This window comes from Drosophila eugracilis, unplaced genomic scaffold (assembly GCF_018153835.1).
Source record: "Drosophila eugracilis isolate 14026-0451.02 unplaced genomic scaffold, ASM1815383v1 contig_2152, whole genome shotgun sequence".
NCBI classification, from domain to species: domain Eukaryota; kingdom Metazoa; phylum Arthropoda; class Insecta; order Diptera; family Drosophilidae; genus Drosophila; species Drosophila eugracilis.
This window is the reverse complement of record NW_024573036.1, coordinates 2,041,150-2,057,436: the sequence shown is the minus strand read 5'-3', so window position 1 is coordinate 2,057,436 and position 16,287 is coordinate 2,041,150. Positions and strand designations below refer to the sequence as shown.

General features: G+C 45.6%; 2 protein-coding genes across 2 annotated transcripts; one reads left to right on the top strand and one right to left on the bottom strand.

Moving 5' to 3' along the window:
* Window positions 1–10,390: 10,390 nt before the first annotated feature.
* On the bottom strand, window positions 10,391–11,293 carry LOC108111154 (ubiquitin-60S ribosomal protein L40). The gene is made up of 2 exons (XM_017220525.2): window positions 11,187–11,293; window positions 10,391–10,925 (listed from the first exon to the last, which is right to left on the bottom strand). Exon 2 carries the CDS (start codon window positions 10,910–10,912, stop codon window positions 10,526–10,528), a length of 387 nt encoding a protein of 128 aa, XP_017076014.1. The 5' UTR covers window positions 10,913–10,925; window positions 11,187–11,293; the 3' UTR covers window positions 10,391–10,525.
* Window positions 11,294–11,771: 478 nt separating this feature from the next.
* On the top strand, window positions 11,772–14,121 carry LOC108111133 (cleft lip and palate transmembrane protein 1 homolog). Its single transcript, XM_017220499.2, has 2 exons — window positions 11,772–11,936; window positions 11,996–14,121. The coding sequence occupies exons 1-2, from the start codon at window positions 11,895–11,897 to the stop codon at window positions 13,889–13,891; spliced, it is 1,938 nt and encodes a 645-aa protein (XP_017075988.1). The 5' UTR covers window positions 11,772–11,894; the 3' UTR covers window positions 13,892–14,121.
* The last annotated feature ends 2,166 nt before the right edge of the window (window positions 14,122–16,287 follow it).

Below are 16,287 nucleotides of genomic sequence, written 5' to 3'. Positions count from 1 at the left end.
GCCAGCACAGCACCGTCGTCCTGGTCGTTTGCTGCAATGCCCTCGTCCCTACACTTCAGACAAAATATATTCAAAAAGAGAACCGGATAATCGTGAGGTAATACTTAGAGAAAAATATTAAACTCGTTAATATAAACAACGTTTACTGTGGACAATATTCTCCAATTGCACTCATAAGATAGACACACATTTTTTAGCTGTGCATCGCTACCTTTCCTTCTCGCTTTCCCAGTCCTCCTCCTCGTCTTCTGGCCACGTGACAGCGACAAGCTATTCCTCTTCCGCCCTCTGAAGTCATTTACATGTTTCAGCCGGCGACCATCTTATCTGGGCGCTGGGTGGCTGTCTGGACGAGTTCTGGACGTCTTGGCCACTTTATGTTTTGCTTTTGTGCATTTTTGAGTTAATATGCTTAGCAGCACATTTTGTTGTCCACGACGACATCGTCGTCTTCTTGGCCGAGAAAAGGGGAAAAGTTAGGAGGGCGCGAGCAGCAGATAGGGACATTTCTCTGGAAGCTTATCTGCTCGTGCTTGTCGACATTTTTGGGAGCTCCAGCCCGACTTTCGCTTTAAGAACTCAAACATATTACCCTTGTACTCTTGCTTGTTCTTTGGGCCATTTTTCTTGGCCGCCTTTTGTTTTAGTTGGCTGCTTTGTTCTGCTTTGAAGTTTGCTGACTGGTCTTTAAGGACATTGGAAATTGCGGTCAGGACAATTAATTTCCGGTTGAAGAAACTTTGCTTCAGTTTTTTGGCAGCCACTCGATGCGAACCGAACCGCTCCCTTCTCAGCTCTCCTCGCCAGGCATTAGGTGGGCATTATTATTGAGCGTAAAGGCAAAGCAAAACTTTCATCTCGCCCGACTCTAATCGACCTTGTTCTAGTCCCCCCGGCTGCTCTTATCCTTTTCTTATTTGCAAAATAAATTTATCCTATCATGGGGACCATGAAACTTTCGAGCAGAGGTGCGGATAAGACTGAGTTGATTCTGGGATTGGGTGCGGGTTGATATCATCCTTCTCCTCCTCGAGACCCCGAACAACACTTATGCCTTCCACACCGACTGGCATAAGTTAAAAATCACTTAACTTCGCTGAGGCCCACGTTACGTACGCTTAACAAAGTTCCATCAGGTTTTCATACACTAGACAGTTAGTATCCACGCACTTGGAAAACAGTATCATTCCCATGCTTAGAGCTTTAAACAGTTTGCTTCACTGAAGTGCTAAATATAAATACTTAACCTGCCAGTCATTTTCTCTCAGTGTGCCTCTAAAGTGTAAAAAAAGTCACCCTTCCATGTATTTAGCAGTCTAACGAACGCATTCACCACTACAGCCACAGCCCCACTATTTACCATACAAAGACAGCTGGCTCAATCCTGGGGAAAGGACTCGAGCTCGACCCCCAAGTGGTAGTGTCCGTGTCCGAGGATATGCCTCTATCAGGACTACGTAGGCTGCTCATTAAAATTTCAGCTCACGTGCACAATCTGCACTTAGAGGACCCTTCGAGGTTTGAATTTTTCACATTTTCGCCAAACTCTCGAGATGATTTCTTCTCCAGTGGTTGTCGCCAGTGTTTCGCTTTCTGCCCCCTGGCCACTGTCTACGGTTGAGAATGGAAAACTAGTCGTATACGTAATACGTATACGTGTTTTACTCCTCCAAAGTGCTATGCCATGTTATGCACGCACTTCCCAGTCCGCATATGCGAGTGTGTGGGTGTGTGTGTGCAGGCTCAAACAAACAAGCATTGTTAACGGTAAGGAAGTTATTTGCAGTGTCCCCGGCACAATACGGCCGCAAATATGCTGGCTGTTATAAGGGGAGATGGTGCGGTACACTCGGGAAAATCATCATCAGGTTGGAAAGAGGGAAATCGAAATAAGAAAGGTCTTTGAGGAGGAATATTCTCTCCTGTTGCACCTGCGATGGAAGTGTCTACATCCAATTTCTCTGAGTGTTCAGGGAGCGACAAGGACGAAACAAAACAAATTTGAACTGTAAAAAAATGGATGCCCCTTCCTTTTGGCTGCTGCTTCTGCTGCCGCAGGTGCCGCCCTTAGTTGGTGGGCGGGTTCCAACTTGACATGTCATCAAAAACACATTAAATGCGTTTTTTACGAGCTCGTTTATCCAAACTGTCGTCCACCTGTTAAGTTCAGCGGGGGGATGGAAAATGAGCCGGAGACGGAGACGAGAGGCGGAGGAAAACGCCGTCAGGACTACGACCGGAAATTGCCGTTGCGTGGTAATTGAAAACTTTTTTTTTCTGCCCTGTGAGCTTGTGCTGGTGGTCCGCTGCTGTTGGCAACAAAGTGGCATTTCTGTAAATTAGTTATATAATTTTTGTGCTCGCCACAAACAACAGCATCAGCACAAAAAGTTGCAGTAAATTTGACAAGTTTTTACTGTACCTCCAGCGATCCCGAATCGGATTTTGTCCAGAGCAGGATTGGAATAATTTATAATTATTTCATTTGACATTTCCAAATGCATTGCTACCCGGTTGAAAGGCCCTAAATAAAGAATTAAAAGGAATGAGTATACAACCAACCATTTCGAAGGTAGACCTTCCAAGTTAGATCTAAGAAATTAATTATATATATTAATACTGTCTATGCTGGCCACCCATTAAATAGGGTTTTGAAATTACATTTAGGCTTAATTCCATAGAAATAGTTTCCTAGTTTTGGTCTTCAGGGACAAAGTCTGCCCCCTAATGCGTCCTTTCAACTTGGCTGGCTCTGAGGTAGACGGGTCCTGGTCGCTGCCATCCTGTTTCCTTGCGGCCAACTCGCTCCTGTTGCCTGCCACAAACTTCAGCTTAAACAGGAGTCGTAGCCTGAGTCGACTTAATTAAGATAAATGTTCAGCAGCAATTAACGTCTCAGATTTAAATAAACTTGTCCGCCATGTGTGGAGTCGTCTGAGTGTGTGTGTTGGGATGCCAGGATGCCGCGTTGACACTTCAGTCATTAAAAGTGGCAGAAACAGGGGACAGGAAGCACTTCTCGGGATGTCCAAAAAAGAGAAAACTACTGCAAATTAACCACCATTTTTCCCCTTTGACCTTCCCTCCTTGCCAATAGATATTGTGTAAAAATTCACGCCTAGTTAGATCGAACCTGTCCTCGAGTCCTCCCCCATTTGGCCCTAGAGTAGAGCAGTCGGAAACTTTGTCCTTTACGCTCCACATAGCCGCACTCATTAACTTTCCTAATTGAAACTATTAGCGAGTAGCGGAAGGGAGACAGCCTGCTGGTTAGTCCCCTCACTCGCGCTCTATTTTTATTGTAATTTTGCATAATTTTAAAGGCAAATGCGATTAAGCCCAAGTTGCAGACAAGGATTAGGTTATCGCTCAAATGTGTGCAATGGAATTATGCGTTGCCTGACATGCTTGCTAAGTACATGACTGAGAGATCGGAGGTCGGCGGGTCATGTGCACTGCCAATGATAACTCAATTTGCGCCATTGTGCATTCTGCCACTTGCAGTGGCGAGGCTTCCTCTCCTGAAACCTTAAACTAGTAGTATCTATCTTCGAATCTTGAATGCACAGAATGTTAGATGAAAGTCACTAAAATCTCTCCAATAATTATAAAATATTAGATAAGATTTAAAAGAATATTTCATATCAAAAATGGTATCCATCTGTTCAGTCATATAGAAAAAAGTCCACTTGTTTGCTTGTGGCCACGAGTGGCGAGGATAGGGTGGTGCATCCACTTCCACTTATGCCATCAACCTGGATCAAGGGCTGCCCACGGAGACCCAACTAATTAGTGCCATACAAAGTTGGACCACACGAGGACGCAGCTGCTCGATGCTAAGGCCTCGGGCGATTGCTCAAAACTAAAACAATGCAGCGAGCCAAGGAGCTTGCGAAACTTTGGGCAAATGTTTGCCTCTCAACTGTGGACATTATTCAGAAATGCATGAAATTGCTAAACTTGCACCGGAACGACACTCCTCCGGGGAGCATTGGCCATCGAAGCAGGATCATCGGGAGCAGTCACCTCGACGGGAAGCCAGCATCCCCATCCCAATCTCCGTCTCCGTCTTCGTCTCTCATATGGAAATCGATGGACGGCGGACAGCGCGCATAATTGCATGAATAATTCAGCGTGCATGGCCGTAAACAGCGACACGGTCGACACGTATTACCCGTTCGCTTGACCGTCAATTGCCCATCAGACTGCCCCATTCCGGTTCCCACTCCCCTTCGTCCAACCACGATCCTTGCACCCTGTAAGTGCCGGAGGAGATGGGCCCAAAGTGCTAAAAATCAATGAGCCACTTGTCACGGACATCGGCGAGCCAGTTGACAACGTCCTCGGACAGGGCAATGAGCACGTGCGCGACATCGATTGGGGTGCACTGGGAAAAATAATGCATAAAAAGCCATGTTAATTTGCAAGATCGTGGTTCCATATGTCAGCTTGCAACCTCTTATGAAAGAAGCTCCACTTTATTTTATAAGATGAAAGTATTTTGAAGCTACCATTGCCTCCTTCAAAACCGTAAATACATATTTTTATCTGAGTGATGGAATTACCCAAGGGAAGGAGACTTCTCGCAGGCATCACGCAATTAACGGCAGGACATATTCCCGTAAACCTACAAGACTTCGGTGCGGTTTGTATGTAGGTGTGCAGGGCTGAACACAAGTAATTTGCAAATAAGTGAAGTCAACTTGTCAAAATCGAATTCAGCAAAATGTCCTGCTCCCCCCGAACTCCTCAAGCAACACAAACGCAAACTGAGCAGGAGGGTGTATCGCTTGCTTGTTTGTCGCCGCTCCCCCGATCCCTCAGAAGTCCGATTCAATATGCAAAGCATGTTACGAGTTACGAAATGTACTGTCAAAACTGTCTCCGGCCAAACAAGCTCCTGGCTAACCCGAAACAAAGCATCGGAACTCGTTCCTTTCGAGGGGAAGGGGCAGTGGGATTCCCTGCCTTTCCGGCTAAGCGGCATTTTATTTCGGTTTCGTACACGGACCAAGCGGAACGTAAATTAGGAATACGCTTTTAATGGTGGAGCACCCAGAAGGAAGTTCCATTGTCCAATAAACCACATTAGAGGACTCTCTCTCTGTACAACCATCTATCTGTTGGTACATCCATACCCTCCGATTTCATTTATGCAAAAGTAGCATTTTTACTTCCTACCCACATTTTAAAGGGATGTGGAGGCCTGGTCAGGGGGAGGAGGTGGGCGGACGGCCCGGAGAAGGCAGTTTACAGCCGGGACAGCTGGTCAAAATTAACAAGTTCCAGCGCATGTCCCTGGCTTCTCAATTTCTCAGGCCCCCGGTATTTGTGTATGTTTGGGAGCATAAGCAATTTGTTGCAAACTTTTCTGTTGCTGGCTTTTGTTGTGCCTTTCTGATCCTTCCCTGCTCGGCAACTCAGCCCATAGCATCCACACCACTCCGGTGCGTGTCCAAGTGTCGTTACACTAAAACAAATATCCTGACTCCAATCTATTTTTTAGAAAATCCCATAATCCGAGTCTCATAAACCTATTAAGTTTTAAACATAAAAAATCGGAAAGAATGTCAATAAAATCTGAATTTAATATAATTTTATATTTTTTACCTTTATAATGATAAATTAAATTCCCATAACTGTAATGAAATCCAAATAAAATTTGGCTTGATTTCCCGCTTCGTACCGGAACCCTTACTCATTTTTGGGCCATGAAAAGGGAATGGGGACTTGGAGGGCTCACATCCACTTCCGTGTTTTTGGGACCGTTTGCGATGCTGGCTTGGCAGAAAACTTTTAAAAGATCTTAAATTTCTGTTGTTTTGTAAAATTGATGAAGTAATTTGTTTGGTGATTGCACAAACTTTGCGTGTCAATATTTTTGAAAAACAGCAAAGTTGCCCAAACTTTGCGCACACACACAAACAGCTGGGTCCTCCGACCATTGGTCGTCCTGTGGGACTGCACAAGGACACGCCCACTCGGGGAAGGGAAGATGGACTGGTCATAGCCGAGTCTGTCTGGCCAATAAGCCGTTTGCATTTTTAATGACTCGAAATTGTGCAAAGTGGCCCAACTCGGTCTGAAAAGGACCGCTTCCTTGGGCAGGGGAAGTGGCTGGAAAGGCAGTACAACAAGCCAGGGAGACAATTGAGAATATTTGATTTGTGTTATGCTTTTATCACCCTCTCACCCTTGACCCCGTCTACCTACATCCAGGCAATGTGAGTGAAGCCCTGACAACTTAAAAGCGTCTATTTGTGGCTTGGAAAACTTAATTTTCCTTCAACTAAACAGAAATGCAATTCCCAAGCGTTTTGATTCTCGATTTATTGGATTTATCTGTTATTTGTACTAGAAAGGAGTTTTGTGTATTCAGAACTCAAATTATATGTCAACGATAAAACGACTTGATTAAAGATTAATACTTTCATTTTTGAATTATTATTTCCTCAGACCAATTCAAATTCCTCTGAAAACAAATCACCTTTAAAGGCTTTAATATGTAAAATAATTAAATTCGAATCAAAATAAATAGCAAGAGTACAAATTAATTAAATGTAGGACCCCGTCCTGGCTGCATCCTGCCTGTTGCCCTGGTGCTGCTTCGCTTTTGTCTTTGTCTTTGGCCGTGGCCAACAGGCAACGGCAGCGGCAATGGCAATGTAAGCCAACAAAGCCAAAAATCCAAGTAGCTCCACCGGCACCTTGACAGAAAAACAAACTAATTTCCAACTTTGTGGTGCGCCGAGCTGCTCCAGGGAATGGAGGGCATCGTGGAGGATGGCATAGGCGGCCACAGCTACTAGTTGAGCTGCACAGAAGAAAACTCTGTAGACCTGTCTGAGAATTTCATTTAATTTAGAATCAGAAACCGATTTTAACTTAATATTCCAACTGATAGTTAATTACTAAATTATTATAGAAAAAGCTAACAATTGGTATTAACTTGTCATCATAGATAATTTCAGTTTTCTCCCTGTGTAACTATGGTTTTGGCCTGGCCATTGATGTCTGGTTAATCGCACAGCACACTGCATGTCACGGAGCAAAGGAACAAGGAGCAGGGTGTGGGCGAATCCCGGGTCCGGGAAGCAGGATGCAAGATGCAACTGGGGAATGGCGAGAAGAAGGCAGAAGTTCAGCTGGAAGAAAAATAGTTGTGGCTGTCGATAATGCGGGCACAGGGGGCGGGTTGTGCTGGATTTTGTGTAGTTGGGGTTGGCTCTGTTTACTCTCGAATAGTTATAGAAATGTTATTGTGCGCAATGCAAATAGACTTGAGACCGCCCTCGGACCGGAGGCGAAGATTTCGCCTTTAAAGCGTGGGGATAACTTTATTTGCGACCGAGACAGAAAGTCAGATCTTTATGGGACTCTCTGCAATGCGATTAGATTCATGCCATCCACTTGGAGCTACAGCTAGCTGCCATCGTTTCCGGTCGGGATGAGACAAGTGCCGGCACTTGAGTGTATTTTTATTAAGTATTTATCAAGGAAATCAATATGTCGCCTAACCGATTGCCCATCCCGAACATCCCATACATCCCGTCCATCTGTATCTGAATATCTGTGTATCTGCCTACTTCTCGGGGCTTCCGCTCATATCGGGCATATGAAATCGAGAGCATTCACTTCCGCCCATTTATTCACCCCCTGCCAAACCATTTCCCTCCTCCTTCTCCCCCCGACGGACACAATTGAAATTGAATAAAATGACTTTTCAAATTATTTGCGATACAACGAGCGGCGGCGGCGGCGGAGAATACGGAATTCAGAATACAGAACACAGAATACGAAACACAGGCACATGGTGGTGCCAGAAGTGCTTATCTATGGGAAAATGTTAACTGTATGAAGGCCATAAACTGTAGATATGCAAAGCTCCCGCCATTCCAGCGGAAGAAGGCTGAGAATACGTAAAAACAAATAACAATTTTGCGCTCAAAATAGAACACAAACAGCACAAAAGGCGGAAGGGACGGGCTTTTTTCGGAGGGAAGGTGGTAGCTGTGTAGCTGGATAGCTGGGAAAGGAGCCTACAGCCAATCCCATTCACATATCCTGGCGTAGGATTGGGGCAGTGAGTATAAGAAGGCAGCCAAGTATCGATTTATGCATATTAAATTACACGCACTGCCTTTACAATTCTCGCTCGAGTTCGTATACGTGCACTGCACAAAAATATTTCGCCTAAATCGGGTTTATTATAGAGGTCCTTACGCATTAATTGAACTGCAATCCCTCATACGCAGTGTTGGCATGGCCGTATTCTGTTTGATTCACTGCAAGGGTATCCACATTGTTACTTACTCTTTTTATTTTTCTGTGTAATTCAGAGCCGCCCGGTGCTCCGACGGAGCAATTTATATTTCCTTATTGGCCTGTGCGTGTGTATTTCTGACATCTCAGTTGAATCGCCCTGGCCCCGCCCTCTTTTCCGCCATCATTACCATTGGGATTCCACACTAGCGCCCAATTTATAAACGTTTGGCTGTTTGCCTTATCTCGGGCTATTCCTGCTCCGGGATCCTTCTACTCTCCATTGGCAGGACACTCGGAGAAAAAGGCAAGGCTAAGGACAAGGAATGCCCCGACCGAGGCAGAAATTTATTTCAAATTGAAAATTCTTCTTCCCCCGACGGAAAAATCCATTTATGTTCTCTGTGAGCCAGCTTCTTCCGACTCCTCCCGCGCCTCATCCCAATCCGAATTCCATGCCGCGGAGTGCATATTTTAGAGCAACTTACAGGGGGAATTACTTTTCTCCGCGGCGAGCGGGAATCGGAAACTATCCAGGCAATCAGAAGTTGACTTTGTGGCATAAGCGGCGGTCATAACTCACGCAATCCTCGCTAGCATATGGAAACAAGGAAGCCGCAGAGGGAGACTCCTGAAAACGTTCAATTTTCAATGAGCACTTTTCACTGCAAAGTGGGTGTGGGTGTGGGTGGAGAATGGGTAGATGGATGGTGACAAGGCCGCTCGATGCCAGGAGCAACGCCCAGAACGTTAAGAGTGTCAAACCAAAGGACTGACCAGTGGAGACATCCCAGATGGCAGCACCCGGGTCACTCGAATCGCACTCTTAATTATTCTGGTCACATCTGTTATGTAAACTGCGACCGGGCTATAAAAGTCGTCCTTCGAAGAATGGCGAAGGCGGCGACTAAAAGACAAAGCCCGAAACTTGGAAACGGGAATGAGATCCTGCCCCTCGTGCGTTGCAAAAATTAAAAACGAAAGCCACGCACTTGCTTTGGGAAACGGCAAGGAAGAGGGAAGAGATCTCTGTAGGGCCGGAACCTGTTCGGGTATTTCCAAGCCCTCAGCCTGAAGGCAGAGGACCCGGAACCCATAAATAAGCAGGCGCTTGTCCTGGAGCCCAAAAGCCGGAGCCTTAATTTTTAAAGTACTTCGTACATAACACCTTTTTGTACTGTACGTGGCCTCGGACTTTGGCTATGAGAAAAATATAAATTAAAAAAGTTTAGTGTTGATATCAATACCCAATACATGTATATACTAAACTAAATTAGATTCCCTCAGCTTACACTGCCGTTTTGGCTATCATAGTAAAGTTCTAGATCCACTGCATCCGCACCTGTGGGCAGCTCAGGTTGTTTATCGCCCTCTCACCTTTTCAAGGTGTTTCCCTTTGGGCGACTAACTTTTTTGCATTGTCCTTGATCCGCTGTTTCATCATTCGGACCTCGCGGCTACGAAAATAACCTCTTCCCAACCACCCACCCAAACTGCTTTGGGTCACCCCGAACCGTATTTTTAATTAATGTTGACCGCAATTGGGGCTGGTCCTTTGGCAGCTGCTCTTTTCAGTTTTCCGCCTGTTATCAGGTTTTGTTTATCAGGAACCCTTTGGGTCGTCAGGAGGTAGCCCTTGGGTTATTAAAAGATTCATAAAAAGAGCTCCAAGAGGCCAACGACCATGTGCTAGAATGGATTAGATCCACAGCAACCAGTTTTGCAGTTGACAACGGAAGCCGTTTCGCTGGAAGAGTGCCCGCCTTACTCGGCGGTCAATGAAACCAATTAACTGTACTCGAAGTGGACTTGACTTGGCCAAGTAGGTCTGCTGCGGCCATCCGTGGAGTACCCCAGTCCCCTCCTTTCCCTTAGAAAGAGCTGACCGCAAGGGTCTTGTGTCGCTGGCAGATGGAATATCAATTACCTGCTGCGGTCGCCCGCTTCCTGGTGCAAAAACAGAACCAGAAACTGAAACAGCTAAAAACCAGCTGGGATCTCGGAGAGGCCAACTAATTGCAGTATAAGAGCTTCCTTGGGCCGCAGAAACTCGTTCTTTAGCAGCGACCACAACAAAAACAGATAGCAGGGGAAACAGAATCATAAACAGAAACGTACACGGTGTAAATAGGCTGTGCCTTGGCAGCAAATGCAATACATTTCGAGGAGATGTGGTTTTACAAAATGTACATATATTTACTTAGATGGTTAACCATGGATTTGTCGATAGATAGACCAGCCTGTATCGTCGGTGGATCATAGTCTACTTCAACTTCTTCTTGGGGCGCAGGTTGTTGGTGTGTCCACACTTCTTCTTGCGGCAATTGGTGGCACGAGGATGCAGACGGGCGTAGCACTTGCGGCAGATCATCTTGTCGCAGTTGTACTTCTGGGCCAGGATCCTAAGAGAAGGCTCAATGATACCACCACGCAGACGGAGCACCAAGTGAAGGGTCGACTCCTTCTGGATGTTGTAGTCGGACAGAGTGCGTCCATCCTCCAGCTGCTTGCCGGCGAAGATCAGACGCTGCTGATCTGGGGGAATGCCCTCCTTGTCTTGGATTTTAGCCTTCACATTCTCGATGGTGTCCGAAGGCTCCACCTCCAAGGTGATGGTCTTGCCGGTGAGGGTTTTCACGAAGATTTGCATGGTGGCGGCGTCGCTGCAATGCAATAAAATCGAAATCAATCCCAATTCTCTGGGTTTAACGAGAAAACGTTTTGGTGCCAAAAAGCGGGCGAGGATTTTAGGTTAGGTCCGACCTGCTAGCAAGTTTCCCCCAAAAGAAAACATTCCGCAAGTCGGCCGAACCTATTCTCCACGTTTTCCAATCCGCAAACAAGTCACTGAACGCTGGCACCGCAACATTCTGCCACGGTTTTGGTTTTTTTCATTTATTTTTGCAATATTTTTAACAACTCACCAGAGGAAACGTGCAACCAAATGCTATTCACAAGAGAAAAGAAAGTGTGACCGAGTCTGGGCACTGGAAATATACCAAACTGGTATTAAATGAATAGCACTTTGAATTATTTTAGTTTAATTATTATTATTTATTCATTTAACGGATTTGAGTGTTAAATGACTGTAACTAAATTCACTTTACATCATCTTTTACATCAGTTTTATTTATTATTATTTTAAAAAATTTTTTTCACATACAAGTTTTAAAAGGGCCAAGTACGTTTCTTTTTGAAATCCAATCTATGTATGCAAAATCCAAAATGTTGAAAAGTTATGTAGTTCGAGTCCAAAATGAAAACATATGTAAAGATATATAATTATTTGATAAGCTAGTCAACTGGAATAGATGGTATCTCATCTTATAACTATATCAAATTTAAGCCAGACCGGTATCCCAATGCTAGTGTTATATTTTATTGTTGAGCTGCGCATCACTGGCACACCTTTCTAGCAAACTATCGATAAGCACCAAACGAGTGGCATCTCCGAATTTCGATTTTAATTTGAATTGATGTAGTAAAGGGATTTTTCGTGGGAAATCAGATGGACGGGAATTTTCTTGACAGAGCTGTTTTAACATCTGGTAACACTGGTTCGAGCGACTGAGTAAAGTTGTGTGGAATAAAGGGGAAAAAGGAAAAACGTGGACTACCCTTAAGAACATATAATGTCGAAAGCAGGCGAAGGTCAGCCCGCTGCGGAGGGAACGGTAAGCAGTCTGGCATGCCAATTGACCTTTGCCCCTGATTCCTGTCATTAATTTTCTAGGTGGCTGCTGGCAACGGGAACGCTGAGCTGGCCCAAAATGAAGGCCAGAACCAGGACCAGCCGCAGCAACCACCCCAAAATCAGCCCACCCGCATGGAGTCATTTTTTGCGATGACCAAGTCTCTAATTCTTCGCGCCCTGATCATTTACTTCGTGAGCTCCTTCTTCCGGCGGCCTGCTCCCGATGCCGCTACACAAGATAAAAGTGCCGCCAATGCCGGCCCCAAAATCACAGCCTGGAATTACTTTGAGAACGGCACGGACTTTGACCTACACGTGTGGCTATCGGAGCACCCTGACGTGGTGAACTTTCAGCAGAAAGCGAATCTTCTTTGGCTGCAGGAGGACCTGACCTATGGGGACTGGTCCTCGGGCGCTAATAGAGATGGCATTTATACACATAGCCTTAAGCTTAAGACCAGCCAGCATCTAATGAACAACGGTAGTGTGTACCTGCATGCTTTTGTTACACGCACCGGCATGAGTCCCGATCCCAATTCCCCGAATTACGCCACCAATGGGCACATGGGACACCAGCAGCATCAACTGAACAAGTTCAAGAAGCTGCGTGTGAACCGCAATTATAATCTGCTGGCCAGCGAGAAAGAGAAACTGGAACACGAGCTGAAGCATGCGAATCTCAAAGACACTGTAGTGTCGCATTGGCATCCCAATCTCACGGTCAACCTGGTGGTGGATCAAACAAATTGGGCGCAGGGTTCTGTACCTGCGCCTCTCGACGAGTACGTAAAGTTTGTGGACGGTGGAAAAACGTATCTGCCCATCGTGTTCGTCAACGACTACTGGAACTTGCAGCGGGAGTACCAACCCATCAACGAAACCACTCCTGAACTCGAGCTTCATTTGACCTTCCAGCCTCTGGGCATGTTCAAGTGGCAGCTGTATGCAGCCAAACAGATGAAGAACAAGTGGGCTGGCAATATGCTGGGAGAGCTGATGGCCGCCAGTCAGCCGGAGGAGAGCGACGAGGATCAGGACTCTCTGAAGGAAACCCTGCTTGATACCAATATTTATCTGCTGGGCATCACCGTTGCTGTTTCCATCCTGCACTCGGTGTTCGAACTACTGGCTTTTAAGAACGACATCCAGTTCTGGAATAACCGCAAGTCACTAGAAGGACTGTCTGTGCGATCCGTGTTTTTCGGTGTCTTCCAATCGCTGATTATCTTGCTGTACGTGCTGGACAACGAGACCAACTTCATGATTCGTATCTCGTGCGTCGTAGGCCTCGGCATCGAAGTGTGGAAGATTCACAAGGTGGTCGATATTAACTACGACCACGATCAAAAGATTCTGGGCGTGCTGCCGCGAATCAGTTTCCAAGACAAGGGCTCCTACTCGGAGAGTTCCACCAAAGACTACGACAAGTTGGCCTTTAAATACCTGGGATGGGCCTGCTTCCCGCTACTGGTGGCCTATTTTGTCTACTCCCTAATCTACAACGAGCACAAGGGCTGGTACTCCTTTGTGCTGAACATGCTATACGGCTACCTGCTGACTTTTGGCTTCATCCTGATGACGCCGCAGCTGTTTATCAACTACAAGCTTAAGTCGGTGGCTCATATGCCTTGGCGCATGATGACCTACAAGTTCCTTAACACCTTTATCGACGACATCTTCGCGTTTGTCATTAAGATGCCCACAATGTACCGGCTCGGCTGCTTCCGCGACGACATCATATTCTTCGTGTTCCTCTACCAGCGCTGGCAGTACCGTGTGGATCTGAAGCGTGTGAATGAGTTCGGCTTCTCCGGGGAGATGGAGCAACAGCACGCCGCCAAGAAGCTGGAAGGCCAGACACCAAACGGAGCTATAGAAGCTGCCGAGACAGCGCCAGCAACCAAAAAGACAGCTACACAAAAGAAGCAGGACTAGGAGTTCCCCTGCAGCCACAGTATGCACTAGCATTAGAAGACGCAATACCCATATACTCCACCCCCAATATGTATGTAATCACTCTCCAGTATACATAGTCAAGTAACCCCGATAGCATCATTCTTAGGGCTAATTGTATGTACGTATGTTTGTGTTTTGTTTTACGTGCCCTCCACGCTTCTCCTCGCAGCGCTGGAAGATCAAATAAATTAAGTGTGAGATGATCCATATGCGCGGCATTATCTAATCTCTGGCAGGTGGGGTGTTCAGTGGGCTGGAAAATGCTAGATAGACTGGCTTATCAGGGCCAGATGGCGGAGATAAGCGTCGCCTCATGTCTGCGAGATATATGGGTTCGTCAGGCGATTTGTGAAACTGGGAATTGCTTCATATAATAACTCTCAATTTAAGCAAATTGCTTCCCCGAAGTTCTCAAGAACAATTGTTCTCTTTAAATGAAATTGTGTCTCATTGATTGGTTTTTCCTGTCAATTAGAGTTCTCTCATGAGATCGTAAGATTGAAAAGTAAATGGTGTTCTAGGTACAGGTACAAAAAGAGGTAGTTGGGTACATATTTCATCTTTACACTTCGCAACACTACTCTTAGGCAGTTTACAGCACTGAAATATAAGCCGCGAAATAATTTGAATTCAAAAAGTAACATACGAATTCGAATCAAAAAGTATGGGAATCAAAGCTCTTATTTTTTCATTTTATAAATTATTCAAATATTTCTTTGGAATTTCAGTAAAAAAGAGGGGATAATTATGTGAGAGTTTTTTTGGAAGTATCATTTGAAAGAGGAATTTCGGATGTAAAACTGTTTTAAATCAAATCCACTACAGCTTATGGACTTCAAGGATACCCTGACTTCGCCCACACTACGTCGGAAATAGAACGAAACTAACTTTGTGACAGAAGCGCTGGAACCGAAAGAGCAACAATAACAGCAGCAACAGCATGTTGCGTCGTCGTAGGCTCAGCTATTTTTATTGCTTTGCTCTTGTGGCTCTTGGCCAAAAAGAAAAGCTAAAACCAGAGCCAGGACTTTTAGCTTGGAGCTGGGCTTTGCGTGTTTTTGTAATATTTCTCAAAAGATAAGAATGCGACCGGACCGGGCTGCTGTTGCAGTTTCTGTTGCCGGGGCACTTGGGCTGGCATTTAGGCAGCGACCAAGACCAAGACCAAGACGACATTCATAAAGAAATAAAATCGGACAAAACTCTTGTTATGCTCTTTTTACTGCACTAAGTGACAGTTTTACGAGGCAGCCAGCGAGTCGCGGGACTCAACTGAGGTTGACTCGTCGATTCTGGTTGCTTGGTTCCCAACTCCCAACTTGCAACGTGCAACTCCCAACCTCCCATGCAATTTGATGTGGTCTAGGTCTAGCTGGGGAGTGCACTGTTTTCACCCGACCCTTTTTCGATTCCCCTGAGCACTACAGAAACCCCTGAATATTCACACAGATTACGATCGATGTTGAATCGGCGGGCTCTCTCGCTTAGATTTTTGAGTGCTGGTGCAGTCAGGAATTCCTGGAATCTCTCCAGTTCCAGATACGATTTTCCAGCCTAATAAGAATAAAGATGGCCAGCCAGCTAGCGACATCCGACAGGCAGCATCCAACAATCGTCTGCAGGCCCCAATTGAGAGTCCAGACAGCAACTCATTCTCTGTGGAGACCTTCCTTTATACACTGAGAAAAATAGTTTTGGATATTTCAATAACCTAACCTACTAGTTTTACCATTAATTCAGAATAATTTTTGTCATCCTAACCCATATTCTTTAATACATAACCTTTTTTTCAAATATGATCCACGTATTTTCCGCAGTGTACAGGTTTAGGGCACGCATGGAGGAATGATATTGGAGCGGAGAGGAAGGCTGAGAGCTAGGTTCACACCAGCAACATCGCCACCATCGCCAGAGACAGAAGACAACAAAATCAGCAGCGAAGGGAAGTAAAACGCAGGTCCCAAACACAAAACACCAAACACCAAAATTCCAGAAAGCCAAAAAAAATGAGCCACCACCAGCAGCAGCAGCAACAACAACAACGGCAAAGTAAACGACAACTAACCATAAGAAAAATGACCAGCGATAATTTTAATTTGAAACCAGTTTCTATGCTAAACAAAATTCTACGGCGCTGCCCAAGAAAAGACGGTCCGACCGGGCGATCCAGGGAAGAAACCACTGAAAGAGTCCCAGAGAGAGGAGGCCTATCGAAGATTGGGAGAGCGATTCGCAGAGAGCAGTTAAAGAATTTCTCATTCCGAACCTGCGTCATGGCATGGATGTGGGGAGCACTCCACTCCTCCTTCTGTTACCTGGACTCTAGTAGGACCGAGTGAGCACGACTGAGCACAATAACGAAAACAGCTAGTGCA

Coding starts and splice junctions, on each gene's coding strand:
- LOC108111154 (XM_017220525.2), bottom strand. CDS start 10,912: ATGCAAATCTTCGTGAAAACCCTCACCGGCAAGACCATCACCTTGGAG.
- LOC108111133 (XM_017220499.2), top strand. CDS start 11,895: ATGTCGAAAGCAGGCGAAGGTCAGCCCGCTGCGGAGGGAACG. Junction 11,937..11,995: donor AGCCCGCTGCGGAGGGAACG/GTAAGCAGTCTG, acceptor TTAATTTTCTAG/GTGGCTGCTGGCAACGGGAA.